Source organism: Stenella coeruleoalba (assembly GCF_951394435.1).
Source record: "Stenella coeruleoalba genome assembly, chromosome: 6".
NCBI classification, from domain to species: domain Eukaryota; kingdom Metazoa; phylum Chordata; class Mammalia; order Artiodactyla; family Delphinidae; genus Stenella; species Stenella coeruleoalba.
This window is the reverse complement of record NC_137151.1, coordinates 54,438,307-54,457,007: the sequence shown is the minus strand read 5'-3', so window position 1 is coordinate 54,457,007 and position 18,701 is coordinate 54,438,307. Positions and strand designations below refer to the sequence as shown.

General features: G+C 38.4%; 1 protein-coding gene across 1 annotated transcript in view; it reads right to left on the bottom strand.

Moving 5' to 3' along the window:
* Window positions 1–2,004: 2,004 nt before the first annotated feature.
* Window positions 2,005–18,701, bottom strand: part of GALNT5 (polypeptide N-acetylgalactosaminyltransferase 5) — a gene marked incomplete at its 5' end in the record, with an annotated part of 37,327 nt that continues 20,630 nt past the window's right edge. The window contains 7 exons of the mRNA XM_079924925.1: window positions 2,005–3,120; window positions 6,660–6,821; window positions 9,608–9,688; window positions 14,620–14,943; window positions 15,947–16,064; window positions 17,502–17,621; window positions 18,235–18,370. Of these exons, the coding sequence (XP_079781051.1) occupies window positions 2,980–3,120; window positions 6,660–6,821; window positions 9,608–9,688; window positions 14,620–14,943; window positions 15,947–16,064; window positions 17,502–17,621; window positions 18,235–18,370 (1,082 nt within the window). The 3' untranslated portion in view covers window positions 2,005–2,979. The remainder of the gene's footprint in view (window positions 3,121–6,659; window positions 6,822–9,607; window positions 9,689–14,619; window positions 14,944–15,946; window positions 16,065–17,501; window positions 17,622–18,234; window positions 18,371–18,701) is intronic.

The following is an 18,701-nucleotide window of genomic DNA, read 5'->3' as shown; positions in this document are numbered from 1 at the left end:
TTGTGAATGACAGTTGATTAAATGTTGGCAAGAAGAATTGAGCAAATTTGAGGCTGGTGATAAAAAACAGTTGTATCAACAACAGCTGTGTAATCCTTCAAGCGAGTAGGGTAGAATCTCTAGGTAACTGTTGAAAACAAGAAAAGAACTGTGCAAGCTGGAAGGCTCAGAAGAACTCAGACGGTTTGGTAAATTAGTTTTTGATCAAATAAGTCCTGTAAAATATTATCAACTATGTTTGTGTTCAAGGTAACAAGATACAGAGACATTTTTTAAAGAAAAGGCAATAACTTAAGCTAATCCAGGGAAAACTCTGAAGTCCCCAAGAACAGAGCCCCCTATTGAGGAACTTGGGCTAATTAAGACCCTAAAGTGTCCCAGCCAAGGGTTTATCTTTAGAAGTACCAGAAAACCTAGAGGCATTTATACTTTTATGAAGGTCTTCTGAAAACAAAAATTAGAGGGCAATGTTTAAAAGAATGTTGGTAGTAGATTTCACAACTAGTCAATACTCTTACAGTTACGTCCATAAGATTCCTAACTACTGCTTAGTTCCTTGCTTCTAAGAGTAATTGAGCAAAAACATGGTAAAAGCTGTTTTAAAAATTCTACCCAGGGCTTCCCTGGTGGCGCAGTGGTTGAGAGTCCGCCTGCCGATGCAGGGGATGCGGGTTCATGCCCTGGTCCGGGAAGATCCCACGTGCCGCGGAGCGGCTGGGCCCGTGAGCCATGGCCGCTGGGCCTGCGTGTCCGGACCCTGTGCTCCACAACGGGAGAGGCCACAGCAGTGAGAGGCCTGCGTACCGCAAAAAAAAAAAAAAAAAAAATTCTACCCACAAACAAATATGTGATGTATGAAAACAGTTCTTTGTTATATTGACAATATGGATCCAAATATAGCTTCACATATTAAGTATGTCAAGGTAAAGCCAGGAAGAGCATACACTGAACAGACCACAGAAGGTTCTTTTGATCAAAAACATTCAAATTTCTTCAGCTGGTATACCCAAAGGTAAGTGTATCGAAAACATAATTCATCTGTTTGTGAACAGAGTTGACATTTTTGGTGGAAACTCTTTTTGAATAAAAAGAGATTCTTTAGACTGGCAGAAAACCTTTCAACATTTTTCATTTACACAAAGCATTGCATGAGGCATCTAGCATATTTAGTTTGGTCAGCAACTCAATTAGTCCTTTGGCAACTGACTTGTGTTTTATCCCTCACATGGCTCTGTTTTGAAAATAATTATCTCATTTTCTACTCATTTTCTTATCTCATCTGCAATGTCAATTATTTACATAAAACATCTTAAATATGTTGCAAATATGTAAAACTATTTCCCCTTCCAACTCTTAGTTATTGTTTTGCTTTTGTGTAATTAATTGGGAGTTAAAATTTAAACAGGAAATCAGAACTAAAGATGCCCAGTTTTACCATCAGCTCAACAGCACAGGTTTGTTTGTTTGTTTGTTTATTTTAATATTAACAGGAATATAGCATGATTGACCTCCAGAGACCCAACCCTAACAAAAAAATTTATGTATATCTTTCTTAAGAATGTTGTGGAGGAGATTTGGTTAGGCTAGTGGCCCCGCCTCTGGAGATCCAAATTCTAATCCTGATTCTCTCACTAACTGGCCTGGGATTTCTGGACAGGCCATCTTCCTTACCAAAATGAATGCAAAGGATATTAGGATTTCTAAGATATCTTCCGGTGTGCCTAAGTATTGTCCTACCTAAGATTATGTGCTCAATTTGGATCAAAGAAATATTGGAATTTTCCCCAAATTTACCAGTGTTATCTTGAGGTCCACATCTAGGACTTTATTCTTTTCTCCCCCCACCCCCCGCCCCATAGAGGTGCCGGATCCCCTCCCGTTTTTAGACAAGTCTCGGACAATTTTTTCTTAACTCTCTTCCTAACTGTTTTAAACTCATTCTCTTCCCCTTTCTTTATGTTTCCCTCACTTTATTTCTACCTTGAAATCTTTTAGAGCCCATTTTTAGCATTCTTCATCCCCGTGAATGCTGCTGAATAGTAGTATTTTCACATAAAAGAACTTTAATATTTTTCCGTGCTCTATTTCTGCTTTACTCATTTCAACTCCTCTTATTTGGTCCCACATTAGAGTAGGTTCAATGATTAAATGTATTTTTGGTTACTGCGGTGTGCCGTGACCCAGCCTCTATTTCTCTGCATTTTTTTCTTTCTTTTTTAATATCCACATGAGTCTAGAAGTTACTAGTATGGCCATTTTTTAAAGTGCAATTTAAAAGCACAGAGTGAATGGAAACAACATCCATGTCTAGAATCTAATAAGCATGTGACTTCCTCACTTAAAGTTTTTCCACTGACTCAGATTGGGAAAAACATTATACAATCATCTAGATCAAAACCCTGCCATCAAGGAGTATTGTATCAATACTATTTCAAACTGTTAGGTAAACATGCAGGTAGTGGGGAGGGATTTCACCAAGGTGAAAGCTGTGTGTTTCTGAGGTCTTTTAGCCTAGGAACTCAAGTAATTTTCTTTCTTTCTTTCTTTTTTTTTTTTTGATGAAAAAATAGCAAATAAAGGATCAGCTTCTCACTGATTGTACCTACTTGTGGACCAAAAGAGCTGGTTATGATCAAACTCAGCCTTCATGAGTATCATTGTGCTTCTCCAAGTACTTCCGTCTTCTTTTCCAGTTACCTGTTACATGGCATGTGGAAACTTGAAGGCTTTGTTCCAGCACAGGGTGGAAAGCAGGCAATTCAAAAGCCCATCTAGTGCTGAAGAAGGACTCCAATCTAATGTTGGACTGTTTCCCTGAGTTAACTTTTGGTATCTCAAATATTGTGATTTTTAAAAAATCTTCCATTCAAATGTTCTTAATTTTGAAAATTTTGAACTAGCATGGAGAAATAGTCACCAAGTTCATTGTCATAGTCACAGTGTCTAATAGATTTACTAGATAAAGACATCAGTTCCTCCTCAGTCTTCATAATATTTTTCAAATTTCCACTTTTGATATGGCTTCACTGGGTCACAAGCAGCAACTTTCAGGGTCTTCTGAGAGAAATTTCCTTCTAAGCATAACAACTGGTGATAGTTTCCAAAAACAATGTGATTCACCTGGAGAGAAACATGATCTGAGAATGAGCCACAGACTGAATTTGACAATCGTGATGTAAGAAAATGAAAACCAATAAAAAATTAGGTAATTACATTTTTGATTTTTCAGGAATTCTCCTGAACAAAATTAATAACATAAACACAGGTTTTAGGCAGTATTAAGTTTGTCTTTATCTCAAACTAAGTTCTCACATTCTCCTAGCTACAAGACTTTTAATTCTTCATGAGACAAAAGATGAATTTTCTGATAATATGGCTGATAACTATATTATTTAAGGAAATAATTCCAGATGGCATTTACTATATTTGATCGCTGGCTGCCTCACTGCTGGTAGTAAGAAAAAATACACACCATTATAAAAGTGTGTTAGTTAATTTCTTAAGTCTGTGACTTAGAATGCAAATTTGGAATAAAAAATGCTAGAAATGATGTATTTTATTTAAGAGTTTCCTATCATGATCTCTGAGAGTACATAATGTCTGATGTCCAGAAAGTCCAGACGTGATTAGAGAAAGTCATAGGTATTTCAGAGGTCCTACTATTGCTTAATATTTATTGAATGTCCTAGAAATGGTCGATAACCTACTTAGAACTTGCTCATGGGTTTATGATTTTTTCACTTACCAATCCTCTCAATTACCCATGACTGTGACAAAGATCATTCTAATTATATATATATTTAATTATTTATATAATATATATATATATATATGTTGTTTTGAAATGCTTTAAAAATTTATCAAACAGGGGTGACTTCATAATAATTTATTTTAGAGATGCTCTTACAAAAACAATGTCATCCTTGTAGGATTTGGGGAATATGATGCTTGAGTACGCTCAAGGTTTTGTAAAAGAGATAACATTGAGAAGATCATTCTGGATTTTCTACAATGTTCTGCTCGTGGGTTGTAAAGAGGTAACTAAATAACTTGTCCCCAACAAAAAACACAATGTGGAAACCGGTATTGGAGGGGCATTCTATATCCAAATCCTAGACGCCACCTGTGAGACATTTCCTTTTAGGTGGCCACAGTTCACAGCATTTGAGGAGGGCTGACCTAGAGGACACCTTTTAAATGCAGATTCAGAAATGTATAATTTTAATAGCTCACTGGTATCCGGGGTCAAACTCACTGTCACCCTTCCGCCTTCCATGAAGCTCTCAATGCCTAATGCTTTCTAAAAGAAGAGACATGTTCCTGTTATTCATAGTCTTATTCTCCATTTCTTTTGTTTTTTAAGACTTATACATCTTGGGGGACCTAGGAGGTTTAGTATGAAAACTACCAAAATACTGAAAAAAGAAGAAAGATAATTGTCAAGATACTCACCTCCATGACATCTAGCGTCGTGAAAAGGGGAACCCAAGGCAGAAGGCAGCTATGTAACACGTTACAAAGTCATAGGCACAAACAAGGTAGGGGAACAGCTTTCTAATTTTTGCTAGCTTAATTTAATTACCTTATTTACAAATTGGCTTACCATTAAGGAGACCAGTGTTGGGCCTATATAAAAATCAGCGAATAAAGGCCTAAGTTCTCAGTGGGCCCAATCCAGTTTATAAGTAAGCCCTATGTAATTTAAGGACTGTCAGCTCCTAAATATTTTCTCACCAGCCTAATATCTTTTCTGATAACAGATTCACTTCTGAAGATGAGAAATGTATTCTTTTTCTCATTCGCAATCTCAATCTTTCCCCCTCTCTCTCTCCCTCTCTCCCTCCCTCCCTCCCTCCCTCCCTCCTTATCTATCTATCTATCTAATCTATCTATCCATCTACCTATCTCTCTCTCTCTCCCTCTCTCTCTCTATCGCTCCTCTTTGCCACAGGGTTAAGAAAGCAGAAGGTAAGATGTAATTTATTCAATATGTGTTTACAGATTTTCTTAACACTATGCAACGTGAAATTAGCAGCTCACACACTGGTAATTCCTAATTTTTCTGAATAACTCGATAATAACCATCATCACTAAAAAGAAAAAAATATTGTCCAGAAGGAACTGAAATATAACAGGGATGATCTATAGAAAGAAAGATTGGAGGAGGTGTTGCTTAGGTCCTAATTTTGATCCTGAGCAGGAAGAAAAATGTCATGAAGAGAACAGTCACTGGCTGTGACATCAAAAAGAATGGAGGCGCTCCAAAGAAAAAAGTGTGCTTACTTTGGGGTTCATCCCTGAGCAAAATGATGGTCTCGCATACTCAATGCATTCAGTGGATTTGGTGGCTACCTGCTAGTGAGATAGCAGAAAATTTGAGAAGGCAGGCTTGAAATTATTCCTGCCACTCCAAGATCCTACACCAAAGCTTATGACTTTGTGTCCTATTAAAATATAATTGGGGAAAACAGAAGACTTTGAGAGTGAATAGGATAGAGCACAGATGTTCTGGTAAATATTCACAACTGGACCTCTGGTAAAACATCCCCGATTTGTAGTGTGAAATAAAATTCACATTTATGGCAAAACAAGAAAAATTTAAACATAAGAATTCTTCTCTGCCCTTTGGCCTCCCCTCTCCCCCATCTATGCATTGTGTCTCCGCATTATGCATTGACCGAACCTCCTCCATCAGCAGGAATACCTGCTCAACCATAAACAACAACATTCTTCTAGCATCAGCAACTCCTTAAAAGAGAACAGTCCTTCCTGATCTTGTGAAGGGTCACATGACCCACCACGACGGCACTTAAATCTGGATTGTGTAAATTGTCAATAATTCGTTATTTAATGTGCAGCCCTGTGTCTCAAAAAATTTATATAAACTGTGTCTTGACTTCTAACAGGCAGAACAGTTCTCAGAGCTTTCTGAGATGCTCTTTCCGGGTTATAATCCTCAAATTTGGCTCAAATAAAATTTTCCAATTCTTTCTTAGATCGACTGGTTAATTTTTTGTCAGCAGTAGCATGGGTATAAATACTTGCATCACGGCTGGTTTCAAGTTACCCATGTGACATTGCTGAATGTGAAGTTGGCAAGAGCTGTGCACAGCCAGCTCCCCCAGGCTGGTTGGAGTTGGCTCCAGCACCCGCTCAGAGCCTAGGCCCCTGGGAACCAGAGGGCATGAGAAAGTCTCTCTACACGGAAAGGAGGCAAGATGCGGAACCAGGTTCACACTAAGTGCAGGGCTTGTGGGAAGCACACTGCTTCTCACTTTTCCCATATACTGTCCCTGTAAACTTTCCTGGTAACCAGTGAGAACCAATTCTAGTCTATACACCTTTCTTCTTGCATTATTAGTTGACTGAAGCAAATGACTTTTAGAAACAAAGATGACAATAGCAATTTAACCAAAAGAACCTGGTGACTGTTCTATTTAAAATAACAGATTTGAAATAAATTTTGTGAAAAGAATAAAAAAAGACTCGACAATTTATAGAAAATATCTGTTTATCTCTCTGTATGAACTTTCACACTGTCTCTATTGTCCCAAACACATTTAAGGCTTCTGATTGAGAAAGCTGACAATGAGGGTTTTATGTCCCATTTAATTGAAAGCTGGATTTGTGGTAAGCAACAGGTGCAAATATTCTCTTACCAGTTCTGGATGAAAGACGGATGTTGATTTATGCAGCCATTTTAGCCCTTTGTTTCTGTTATCACAAGGGTGCAGCCTCAGGGCTCTGTTATCAGGGAAGGGAGCTAAGCACCATTCTCCTTGTTTAATAAGTCTTAACCAGGTGTAATTAAATTGTTGAAGCTGTAGGTGAAATGAATAAGAAGGTGACTTCCAATGGCACACACAAGTAGCAGCTTTGTCAAACGTTTTTGTTAGCAATGCTTAAGAATATAGGCACTCTAGTCAGATGTTCTGTGTTCAAATCCTGGTGTTGTCATTTTCAATTCTGACCATGTGGGCATATTATTTACCCTGTCTAATCTCATTTTTATCATTTTTAAGTTGGATAGCTATAGTGTCTATCTCAAAACCTTGGGGTAATGACTCTCAAGTGTTGAGCACACAGTAAGGCCTCAATAAGTGTTAGTTGCAATAATAAAAAGTATTTAGTACAATTAGTATGTATCTGAGAATGGATGTCATTTTAGGTGTTCTGAATGCCAGACTACCTTGGTGCTTGAAGTATTGGAACATTCAAACCACCACATAATTTAGGCCCCTGGCCATTGGGGCTACAGGGAGATCCAAGTCACAGTCCTAAATTACTTTGATGGGAATTATTATGTTTCTTTTTTTTAAGACTAGACATTTGGACTCCTAGAGGCTTTGTTCTATTATAGGAAAGGTTAAAAATCTTTCTTTGCTGGTAGCATAAGGAATCACCAGTTTGCTACTGCGTCAGCATCCCCCAGTTCACAGGAATGGCTCTTGGAGATGTCCAGTTTTGGGGAGCCGCCAACTGTATGTCTAAAATAAATACTGTTTTAGGTAATGGAAGGATGTTTTTAATTTTTATAAATATTTCTCTCCAGTTTTCTTACAACCTAGTACTGTCTACCTGGTCAATATACTCTAAATGTCTAGGTGTGTGGGAAATTTGTCGCTTTGCACCAATGTAAACATATTTTAAGAAAATAGACTGCTGGTAAAATCTATCTAAATACTTTTATCTAGTGAACCATTTGTAATATAATTGAGATTTAACTTAGATTATCAAGTATGTTATTGTATTAGAACTCTCCATTCAAAGGGTAGTACCTGGACCAAAATTAGCATCTCCTGGGAGCTACTTAGAAACGCCGAATCTCACTCCCCACTATGGACTTATTAAATCAGAATCTGCATTGTAACAAACTCCCCAGGTGATCTGAGTGCACATTAAATCTGAGAAGCACAAACATGTCATAATACAAGGATTTATGTGGCTACTAGGAGAAGCTAGCTCTTACCTTGAAAAGGGATATTTCAACTGGTAGAAAAGTTAGTAACTAAGGAGACATTTTAAGTAAGGTGACGGATAGGGCTTGGTGGTTCAATCCTAGGGTTTTATTCCTTTTGAGCTTTTTTGGATGAATGCTACAGTCACTGGCTTAATACTAAGCCTCATTAATTCTGCTAAAAATAAGTTAACTTACTCCATGTTCCTTTACTTTTTATTACTCAAACCAACCAAAAGAAGCAGAAGCTAAAAATGAGTAACAAGACAAAAGGGAAGATGGGCGTTTGTGAAAAGCAGGGGCTCCATGATTCATACTTTTTGTCTCCTAGCATCCCTTCGAGAGACTTAGTGGTTATTGAGAACTTGGGTTTTCAGATAAAATACTGGTTAATCAGACACAGAAAGTCACTATAATGATGAGTCTTGAAGGATTGCATTAGTTAATATTTTACTTTCATATAATTTGGACTGCTTATGGTTTTGTTTTACAATTTACTACTTTATTTCCTCTTTGAATTGTTAATACGTGAAAATTACTTCTTTCAATTGATTTTTGACACTTTTCTCTTTCCTCTGTCTCCTCTTTCCTAATTAAGAACGAATTCCATTAGCTTCAAGTTTACAATCCATAGCTGAATTACAGCAGCTTTGAATTAAGAGGTAGAGATGGGATGTGCTTGAAAATACAAGCAATACCTCTAAGTCAAAGCAAAGGAGTAAGTCTTGGCAAGCCTAGATTCTCATCACAAAAAATTTCTCTGTCCAAGAATTTACCTGTAATTTTAGGGGGTGAGTTCAACTCCGGAATGTATGTTCCTGTGAGTCCTATTTGGTACCCAAACTGATAACTGTCCCCACAGAATGAGTTGTTAGGAAACATATGTTGGAGAGGGAGGTGCCATCACTCAGAGCTCACCTCCAGCCCTGCAGAGTCCTTGCTCTGTTCTCCCTGGCCCTACTCCCTCCCCTAAATATTGTGCTCTGAGTTTGTTGAAATTTTGCTTAGAGTTTTCCACCATGGATCACGAATTGCGCAATTTGTATTACTCCCTTAAGATGTAGGATAATGTGTGTGTGTGTGTGTGTGGGGTGGAATCAGAGAGTAAAATTGCTCCCGTAGATTAATTATTTAAAAATATGTACCATCTTTATTTTCTTTATCATTTTGTCTTTATACGTAATGAGTTACTTTTCTCATTTTTGTCTTTATTACTATAGCAGTGAAAATTTGTGGAGCAGCAAATGTTAGATATTCTTTTACAGGCTTCACATGTGTTATCTAATTCTATCCTCACACCAGCTCTGGAATAGGCACTATTATCACTGTCATTTACCTAAGGGTTAAGAAATTTGCAGTTGACACGTTTTTTACAAGTGATGGAACCAGAACTGGGTCCCCGGTGGGTTGACTACAGTATCAACTACAGTTGACCTTTATTCCCTCAGTCACTGTCTTCTACATTTAGAAGTGGACCCTGTTGTCACCAACCCTATCATTACACAGAAATCTAGAAACTAATTACTGTTTCTGTAGGCGAAAATGAATTTCCCAAGTGAATGATGAATGTCATACCCTGCACCTATCAACTACACCTGCACCTACTATCAACTGTACCTACCATGAGAGAAAAAACCCAGCTCAGCATACCTTGCTGCTCCCATCACAGTCTTCCAGAATGGCTGTGGTGTTTTTGATGGAAATGCATTTACCCAAGGCCTCACTAATAAGCTAGGAAGCAAAATATAAAACATGCGTTAAGAAAAGGTATTTTAAAGTACAACAAGACATTCAGAAAACACAGAACATAAAACTATAATAGGGTTAAAAGATAGTTAAGTTAATAGCATTACTTAGCACTATACAATTTTATTGGTTGCTGTCTCTAACAGAGACATAATGTAATCTTGCTAAAGTACAGCTTCAATCTGTCAATTTAGGCCTGTGATTCAGCCACAGAGCCAACAGAGGCTCTTAATTAACCCTTGCCTGGAATGCTGAATAGGAAAGGAGAAAAAGGTGGCATGAAAAGTAGTTATTTTCTTGTCTCAAGTTTGTCTGATGCATATATTAAAAGTCAGTGCACATACTTGCAATTTAATCAAACCAGCGGTTATGGGCTCTGTTCCCTGGCTGACCCCTCCAAGCTATTCGACTGCTTAGGCACTGAATCATAGATAAATTGAGTCCTTCAAAAACAGCAGATTCCAGCTGACTCCTGGTCGGAATCTTCCTAATGACTCAGGCAAGCTACAATTCATTACAGGAAAGTCACGCAAGTTAATACACAGCAAAGCTTAAAGGCGTTTTCTGGCAGGCCCCCAGGTTTTTAATGGATTTCTAAGGTCCAGTATGGAGGCAGCTTTCTATAAGTCACCATTTAATGTGGAAAAATATTGATTCCCTCGCTCCCTCTGACATTCTGGGCAGGTCTAACGAGATGGTGGGTTAATAGCACAATTTGGGGGCTTCCCTGGTGGCGTAGTGGTTGGGAGTACGCCTGCCGATGCAGGGGACACGGGTTCGTGCCCCGGTCCGGGAAGATCCCACATGCCGTGGAGCGGCTGGGCCCGTGAGCCATGGCCGCCGAGCCTGCGCGTCCGGAGCCTGTGCTCCGCAACGGGAGAAGCCACAACAGTGAGAGGCCCGCATACCGCAAAAAAAAAAAAAAAAAAGAAAGAAAGAAAGAAAAAAAGCACAATTTGGACTTAGATATCTAGAAGAGCTGTGGAGAGCTAAGTGTCTACACAGGGAAGCCCCCTGTGCTGGGAAGTGGGGAAGTCTTTGTTGCCAGGGACTCTATTTGTGTCCTTTTTGTTCCAGGGCGCCTAACAAAGGGCTCTAACCCTGGAGCGCTGTAGGACGCAGGCTATGTAGCTCACAGAGTTGACAGACTTCATAACGCAGTGCTCAGTGGGTTGGTTCTCACTTTTACATGCATAACTTTTCTTGTGAGAAAGTTAAGGGGCATCTTTAGGGTCCAGAAAGTGCAGAATAAAATGTAAAAACAAGAGGGAAAATTGCAAATGCTGGCAAGCAGGGGACCAATAGTGAGCATGGATAAGCCAGAGCTGGAATTGAGGTCGTCCGCACATGATGGGAAGCTAAAAAGTTAGACCCTCAGTGGAATGGTGTACTAGGAAAAAACAATTTACCCATTAGCACAGGGGGACAAATGGGAAGCTAGGTTCTCCCATGGGAATCTGAAACCTTACATCAACCTTCATTTTGGTTTGAGATGCCCACTTACACCACTAGCATTGGCTAGGAACACTGATAGAACCCTCAAAGCACAAAAATAAACATAAAAATCTACCAGTTTTGTTACCTCTGGGATGACTGGCAAGCAAAACATTTCTAGAAGAACAGAATCTCCATCAGAAATCCTCAAAGGAAGCTCTATTCACAATTTAAATTGTGACTAGACAATGACAAGTTTGGGAGGAGACAACCCATCATTAGTAAGTGGGAGCAGTCAGAACCTACAGAAGGAATCCACCACCATGAACTTCAGAGAAAGGGTTAATAAATAGAAGTGCACAGAGGTAGAATACTCCTGGAGTTGAAAGAAAGGAAATGCTGTCCCAATTGCTCTCTGGATCTTAACAGAAATAAATATAAACTCCTGTACTTGTAGATTATGCAGAAAATATCTTATCTTCAAATGAATTTGGAAAACTCTGGCTTCAGTACAGTTGAACAGGTTGCCTTACTCCAGAACTTCTCAGAACCTTCGGTACTGAGTGCAGGTTAATGTTTAGCTCACGGCTCTGAAAGGCAATGTGGTACGAGAGTTTGCCAAATACATTTGACCACGGAATCCTATTTCTGACTGCACAACTAATAACTTTGCTCAGAACAGTGTTTGGGATCGCCTGGTTTAATTGATTTCTTTGTATTTATTTCTCACAATCCCTTCTTCCAAGCACTGAAAGGCTTAGAAAGAGAGAAAACTTTTCTATCCCTTGCCTCCCCTCTCCCACTTCATATGAAGATCTGTTTCCCTTCCCTTCTTTTGGAAATTACTGGAGAAACTGCTTTCCTTCATATAGGAATGGTCTATGAAGTGCTAAGGAATTGTTATTCTTTATCTCATTATGAATAGTTTTGAAAACTGTTTTTTAACTTCTGATTTTTTAAAAATTATATCCATGCTTTTATTGTAAACCATGTCAATCTTTTTTTTAAAATTAGGAAGTACACAAATTTTAAATTATCCATTTTGAATTATTTCATTTCCAATTTAGGAGGTGGGAGTTCCCTATGGTTTATCTCAGAGTTGTTAAACACTAGGCTAGAAGCTGTTTGCGGAGTTTTATCCAATATAAATACGAATTATTGGTGAGGTTCTTTTACTTTATTATTTTCAAATATTTTTGGTTCAGTGAGAAAAGATTTGTTCTTATTTTTAAAAAGTCAAACTTTCCTCAGTGTGTAGGTTTAAAGAAGGGAAAAATATGGAGCAAGTAAAAAAAAGCTGTGGATTTTATTTTCTTGGAACTTTACACGATTATCTATCCAAATTAATGGTCTAGTTAATCTTACTCTGAATTGCCTGGAGAAAGGTTTTTTGTTTGTTTGTTTGTTTGTTTTAATAGTAATAATACTCCCTACTGGTTGCTTCAGAAGGGAGCAAATGTCATTTTATTAAAATTTGTCTAAGGAAGGCAGCAAATAGGGAGGAAAATAGAAAGAATTTGTTAAAACCATTTAAAAAATATTTTCCACATTTTGTTGTATTAAAACTCAGGCATCAGCAGAAGGCTGTTTCATTAGGAGAGCTCTTCAAAAATTTCACGGGAACTATTATACAAGCTAGCCTCAAAGAGGAGCAAAAGATAGTTTTTTAGTTCCCTCTGGTGGTTAAAATTCAGTAATGCTCTTGCTGAGATTCTGTGTTGTTAGGACAGGAAAAAATTACTACGGTGATAATTTCTTTTTATTTTATCCTGCTCAGGAAATAGAGTCTTAAAAATGTAAATTTATTTTACAAGCATATTATTTGAACAGTGTATTAACCCAGGTTATTCTTGCTAATGAGTTATCTAAGATAAAATATCAGGTTGAACCATCTGAAGTAGCGACTATCGCATTTTGACCTACAAAGGTGGCAATTATGTCATACACAAACAGATTACATATACTTATTTGTCAGTTGAATTTTATAAAAGCAGAACAAATTCTCAGACTGGTTTCCTCTCTTTCTCACTTTTCTGGGATCTCCTTTATATCATCAAGGGGAATGGCTTTACTAAGTGTCCTTGTCATCAGGAGATTTCCTAGGCAGAGAAAAACTGGGTTTGTACAATCCACTTTCTAGGGAGAACTGAAAAAATATGACCTAAAAAAAGATTAAAAATTTGCATTACAGGAGAAGACCTCTAGGTCAAGGCTTGACTAACCATCTCTAAACCCAGTCTATGGTAAGTGTTCTCATATCTTGTCATCGTCTTCAAATTAAGCCTCGCTCCTAGAATGGTTTTGAAATGGCTTTTTTTTTTTTTTTTTTTTTTTGCATTACACGGGCCTCTCACTGTTGTGGCCTCTCCCGTTGTGGAACACAGGCTCCGGACGCGCGGGCTCAGCGGCCATGGCTCACGGGCCCAGCCGCTCCGCGGCACGTGGGATCTTCCCGGACTGGGGCACGAACCCGTGTCCCCTGCATCGGCAGGCGGACTCTCAACCACTGCGCCACCAGGGAAGCTCTGAAATGGCTTTTTGTTTGTTTGTTTTCTCTCTTATTTTTTTTAGAGTTTCTCTCCTTCCTTGACTTTTCTTAGCTTTGTACTCTATCCAACCTATCAAGTTTGGCTTCTTTCCTTTTGGTATGTTACCTTGTGCCCTGGAATTTTCCCTGCTATTGTCTGACAATTTCTGTTATTTTCAATCCCTCTTTGAAATCTCTAAAATTCTAATTAAATCACATCATGCTATTGTTTAACCCTACTCAGCAACTTCCAATTACATTCTGAAGAAAGAGAGAGAGAGAGAGAGAATCCTTACTCTGCCCGCAAGGACCTGTGTATGCATCTCCTTCCTCTCTCTTCACCTTCATCTAGTGCCATCCTTCCTGCCTTCACACCCTGATAACAACATCCATCTTCTTTCCAGTTCTTGAAATCCTCAAACTTTCACCCGTCTTAGAGTTTTTGCACAAAGGGCATCCTCTGCCCACGGCTCTCTTCTTTACAGCTTGGCCAGTGCTTGGTCTTTCAGGCCTGGCCTTCAGTGTCTCCACAGAGTTGACTACTCTAAGAATAATTCCTGACTTGTGGCCAGTTCCCTAAATAAAAGCTATTATATTTTTTATTTACAGTTTACTTGCTTATTTGTTTATTATCTTTCTATCCTACCCAACTTCAAGCTCCACAGAGAAGGAATCAAGTCTACTTCATTCATCACCCTACAATCCAGTTCTGAAATACTGCCTGGTTTCTTGACACTTGGTACATGTTCGCTGAATTAATCAATGAGCATGGCCGCCTGGAAGCCTTCCTCAAGTTTACCCAATGTATGTAGTCCTCAACCATGCTTGGTCTCCTCTGCACTCATATTTGCTGTTTACTTATAATGTAATAATTCATTCTTCCCCATGCAGTTTCAAAAGGGTTTTTGCATCGTCTTTTGACGAAGTCAGTTTTTAAATTGCTGCTTGAACTTACCACACCACTTGCCCTCACTATGGGAGCCTTCAAGTCTGGAAAAACATTCTCCAAGTACCACTTGAAGCTTTTGCATTTTAGTTTCTTTCGAAGTTCCCGTTGCTGGGTGAGGTTTCCGACATCTAACCCTTGGTCTGTGAGGTGATCCCCATGGCCGTAGAAGAGCTCCTTGTACTCATCAAGCCAGACCTCAGCCACCCTCACCAAGTTCCGCTCCACTGTCTTCATCCGGTCTTTGGGGAAGGAATACGGATTGTCATTTCGGAATATGTGGCCCACTCGGGAACAGGGAATGATCTCAATTTCGCCACCACACATCCACACCTGGAACAATTTGATGACACACACCAATTATCCAGTGATTGCCCACAAATCATGGGCAATTAATGACAAGAAGCCACCCGGCAACTTTTTCCCCCTGTTGAAGTACTACTCTTCACTTCTGAAACCCTTTTCAACAGAAAATTAAACTCAACAGGTTTATTTAATTTTGTATATTGCTGTGGACCATTTTAGGGTTATTAAAATATATATTTTCTCTTTTCCTATCCTGTATAAATCTTGTTTTTTTCCTAAAAAAATCCTAACAGAATCCCAATGTATGAAATATGTACCATGAGTTCCTGCTTTAGTCAGATCAAGGAAAGGAATATATATTTCCTTTTTTTTTCACTGTCCCCTTCTCACATCTTGGAATGATCTGTATGACTTGTGGCCACAACTGAAGACAATTCTTCCTGATCAAGAGCTCAAAGTAATACCCCTGTCACTATATACACCCCTCTCCATAGGAAAGCAGGCGCTTTGGATGTTCTCCACTATGGCTGCTGCCACCGCTTTCTCAGATATGAATCAATGGCTATATAAATATCCAGAGTTATCTGAGACGTCCTAAGATGCTGTACTATCGCCTGTTGGTGGCCTTCCCTAGTGGCTCTTTTTATCCTTCTGTCACTTGTGCTCTCCAAGATGGCCCGTTACTAAATAATTCCATTATTTCTAATATATTAGAAAAACACATGAGAGTAATTTTGTGTCGAGTATGCATCCCACAGCATTTACATTGAATGGCAGACAGTTATTTCCCCCACATTCAGATGCAGAAACCATGTTGTGAAATATGAGGGAACTCCAATAAATTTCATGAGAGTTATTGATTCTTCCAAATTCAGTCTGGAATATGAAGACATTAATCCAGAGACCTTAATATTTCTATGAAATTTCCTCCCAGAGATAGTAACATAACTGATTGTATTAGTAAAATGAAACTGTTTAAAAATGATAAACTCTTAATTGTAAAGAGAATTTGAGAAACACTTGGTGATACCTTGAAAGAGAGCTCCATATTTTCTCCACCCCAAACGTCGAGCCCAGGATCGTATGTTCCCAGTTCAAAAAAGTAATTTTTATCAATAGAAAATAATCCACCTGCCATGACGGGGCATCTACAAAAAGAAAAGTTGGCTTTTTAATCTCGCATGTCATGGGAGCTCAACTTTTAGAGTGGGTTCCCTACTAGGAGGCATTTTAGAATATTTACCAAGTATGGGGAGGTCTTGAAAGAAGTCACACATAGCATCTAAGTGACAAATTCCCTGGTTTATGTGACAAAACTTGATTAGGGTCAGCAAAGATGGGGCCTGGAACTAGGATTCTTACTTGTCATTTATGCCCTGACACAAATTCTCCAGAGATGTTATTTTTAATAAGTTATTTAGTGCTGTTTAAGGAAGACCCGGCAGGCACTGCTGTAAGTGTTATATTTGTATTAACTCAGGCCTCACAAAAATCCTGTATGTAACACTAAGAAACTACAATCCAGGAAAGGTAACAAAGTTTCCTAAGGTCACAGACTGGTAGGCTGTACATCTGGGGTTCAAATTTGGGTGGTCTGGCTTGACTCTATGATTTCTCCGCCACTATACTGCCTCAACTGTACACAAACTTTACTGACAGCTTGTTATGTGGCAAACACTTTTTAAAGCACTTTTTGTATAGTATTATCTGATTTAATTCTCAAAACAATCCGAGGTAGATACTTCTGTTAGTCTTAAAGTAAAAATGAGGAAACAGAGACTCAAAGAGGTTAAGAAACTTTTTAAAAGTCACCACTAGTACCTAGTAGAGTTCAGATTTAAACCCAAAGGGTCTGACTCCAGAGCCTTCACTGCTGTTATTGGTCATGGGGAACAGAAACTACATTTGAGTCAGCAGTTAGACAAGGCAGTCATCACTTCCCATGGTGGTCACCAAGGGCTCCCCCTGCTCTGCCTGAGGCTGGCTGAGTGCTCATCCTGCAGGTCTAGACTTTGGGGGAAGTGTTAGGAAGCTCCCGCCACTTTGGCTTCAGGTCTAAGCTGTGTTCTTCAATCCAGTTTCTCCAGCAATAAAGCCCCAATTATAATTCACATCCAGCTTCTGTGTCTATTTCTCAATTAATTCACAGAATTTTGCACCCTTCCCATAGAAAGTACAGGATTAGACTCAAAAAGAATTAGAATGATCTCTCTATTACTATTATTTACTCTTAATTTTTACTCATGTTGACTTTAATATTATGTGTGTTTATATAGCATTTATGCAGCACATTTAAGTGGCTTATATTTCTTAGTTTGCAAATCCCAGAGAACAGGAGTAGTGTTTGTGAATTTCCCTGGTTCAGGGCTGGATAGGGTGCAATAGCCCACTGAAAAGGTGAGTTTTTGTTGTGGGAAACGAACTTCTCAGGAAAACATTGTTTGCTTTTGGTCATTTATTGGCTAGAACTGTAATTCTTGGTGTTCTATAGACTGACAGCATATACTTGTTTTGTGGAATTGCTTCCTATGCCTTTATAAAAAAGATATATGACTCCTTCCTAATCTTAAGTTTCACACACTTACCTTATTATATCAGTTTCTTTAATTTTGTGTTTTGCAACAACGTCTGGAGGAATTGTTCTCCAACCAAAGTTCATTGGCCACACAAAGATGCCTCTTTGAAAGTTGTCCACTGTCATGTAACTAGTCCAGGAAAAAAAACCAAAGTGCTACCTGAGATCATACACATACACTTAACCAACCCGACATCATGTCTTGCACAAGTGAATGAAACAAGTGCCTACGCAGATGATTTTAGATCATCACAAACTTTTTAACAACGTTTCAATACAATGTATGAGTATAATTTGCATCAGTGACTAACTGGCTGGATTGCTCACTTTTAACTTACACTTCTCTTTTAATAATGTTCTGGCCATTTTTGAGGAAAAAAAACCCACTTAAGAATATATATGTGTATGTGTACATATATATATGTATACATACAGATACCACAAAAAGAAAAACTAATCTTAAGGAAAATAAATATTTGGGGGTTCAGCTGAATAGAAAGAGGAAAGACCTGGACGATGAGTATTAGTATTTATTAGCATTAAGGGTTAAGAATTTGTGATGATCAAATAATTGGATTGATCAGCTTTCATCTCAAGATATCTATCATGTATTTCCATTTATTTAAACAGATAAATTGTGTATTATGTAGATTTGCAAAAATGTACATATTAGGAGTATGACCAGTACTTTCTGCTGCTGGTTAAAACTCACTTAAGTATCTTGTGGAATATGACAATATTACCTCATATCCTTATCATTGATGACTTCAATTACTGGACAGGCTACTTTCTTTCTACTTAAATAAACTCTTTCCAGAAGAGGTTCCAACCAACCAACGTTACATTCCACATGAGAATCTAAGAATGTCAACACGTCACCTACAGAGCCAGAAAAAGAACAATTATTTGAAAATGCAATACACTGAATGTGTGTACGTCACGTTCAAGGGTCCTGGGGACTGATCCAGAAATGTGGTTGTAAAGGCAGTAGTCTTTTCTTCTCACTGAATTTCTTCCTTGTCTCTCTAATTTCATTCCATAATGACATAAAAGAAATTTTGTTTCTAGCAGTCCCTTGGAGCAAGCATTATTTATGTTTGGAAAAAATTGATCAGCCACTTAGAATGCGGAGCCAAGGCTCTGAAGGGAATATTTAGTATTAAAGTTAGTTGCTTTTGTCCCTTCTAAGGAGGGTGGGTCCCATTAACTC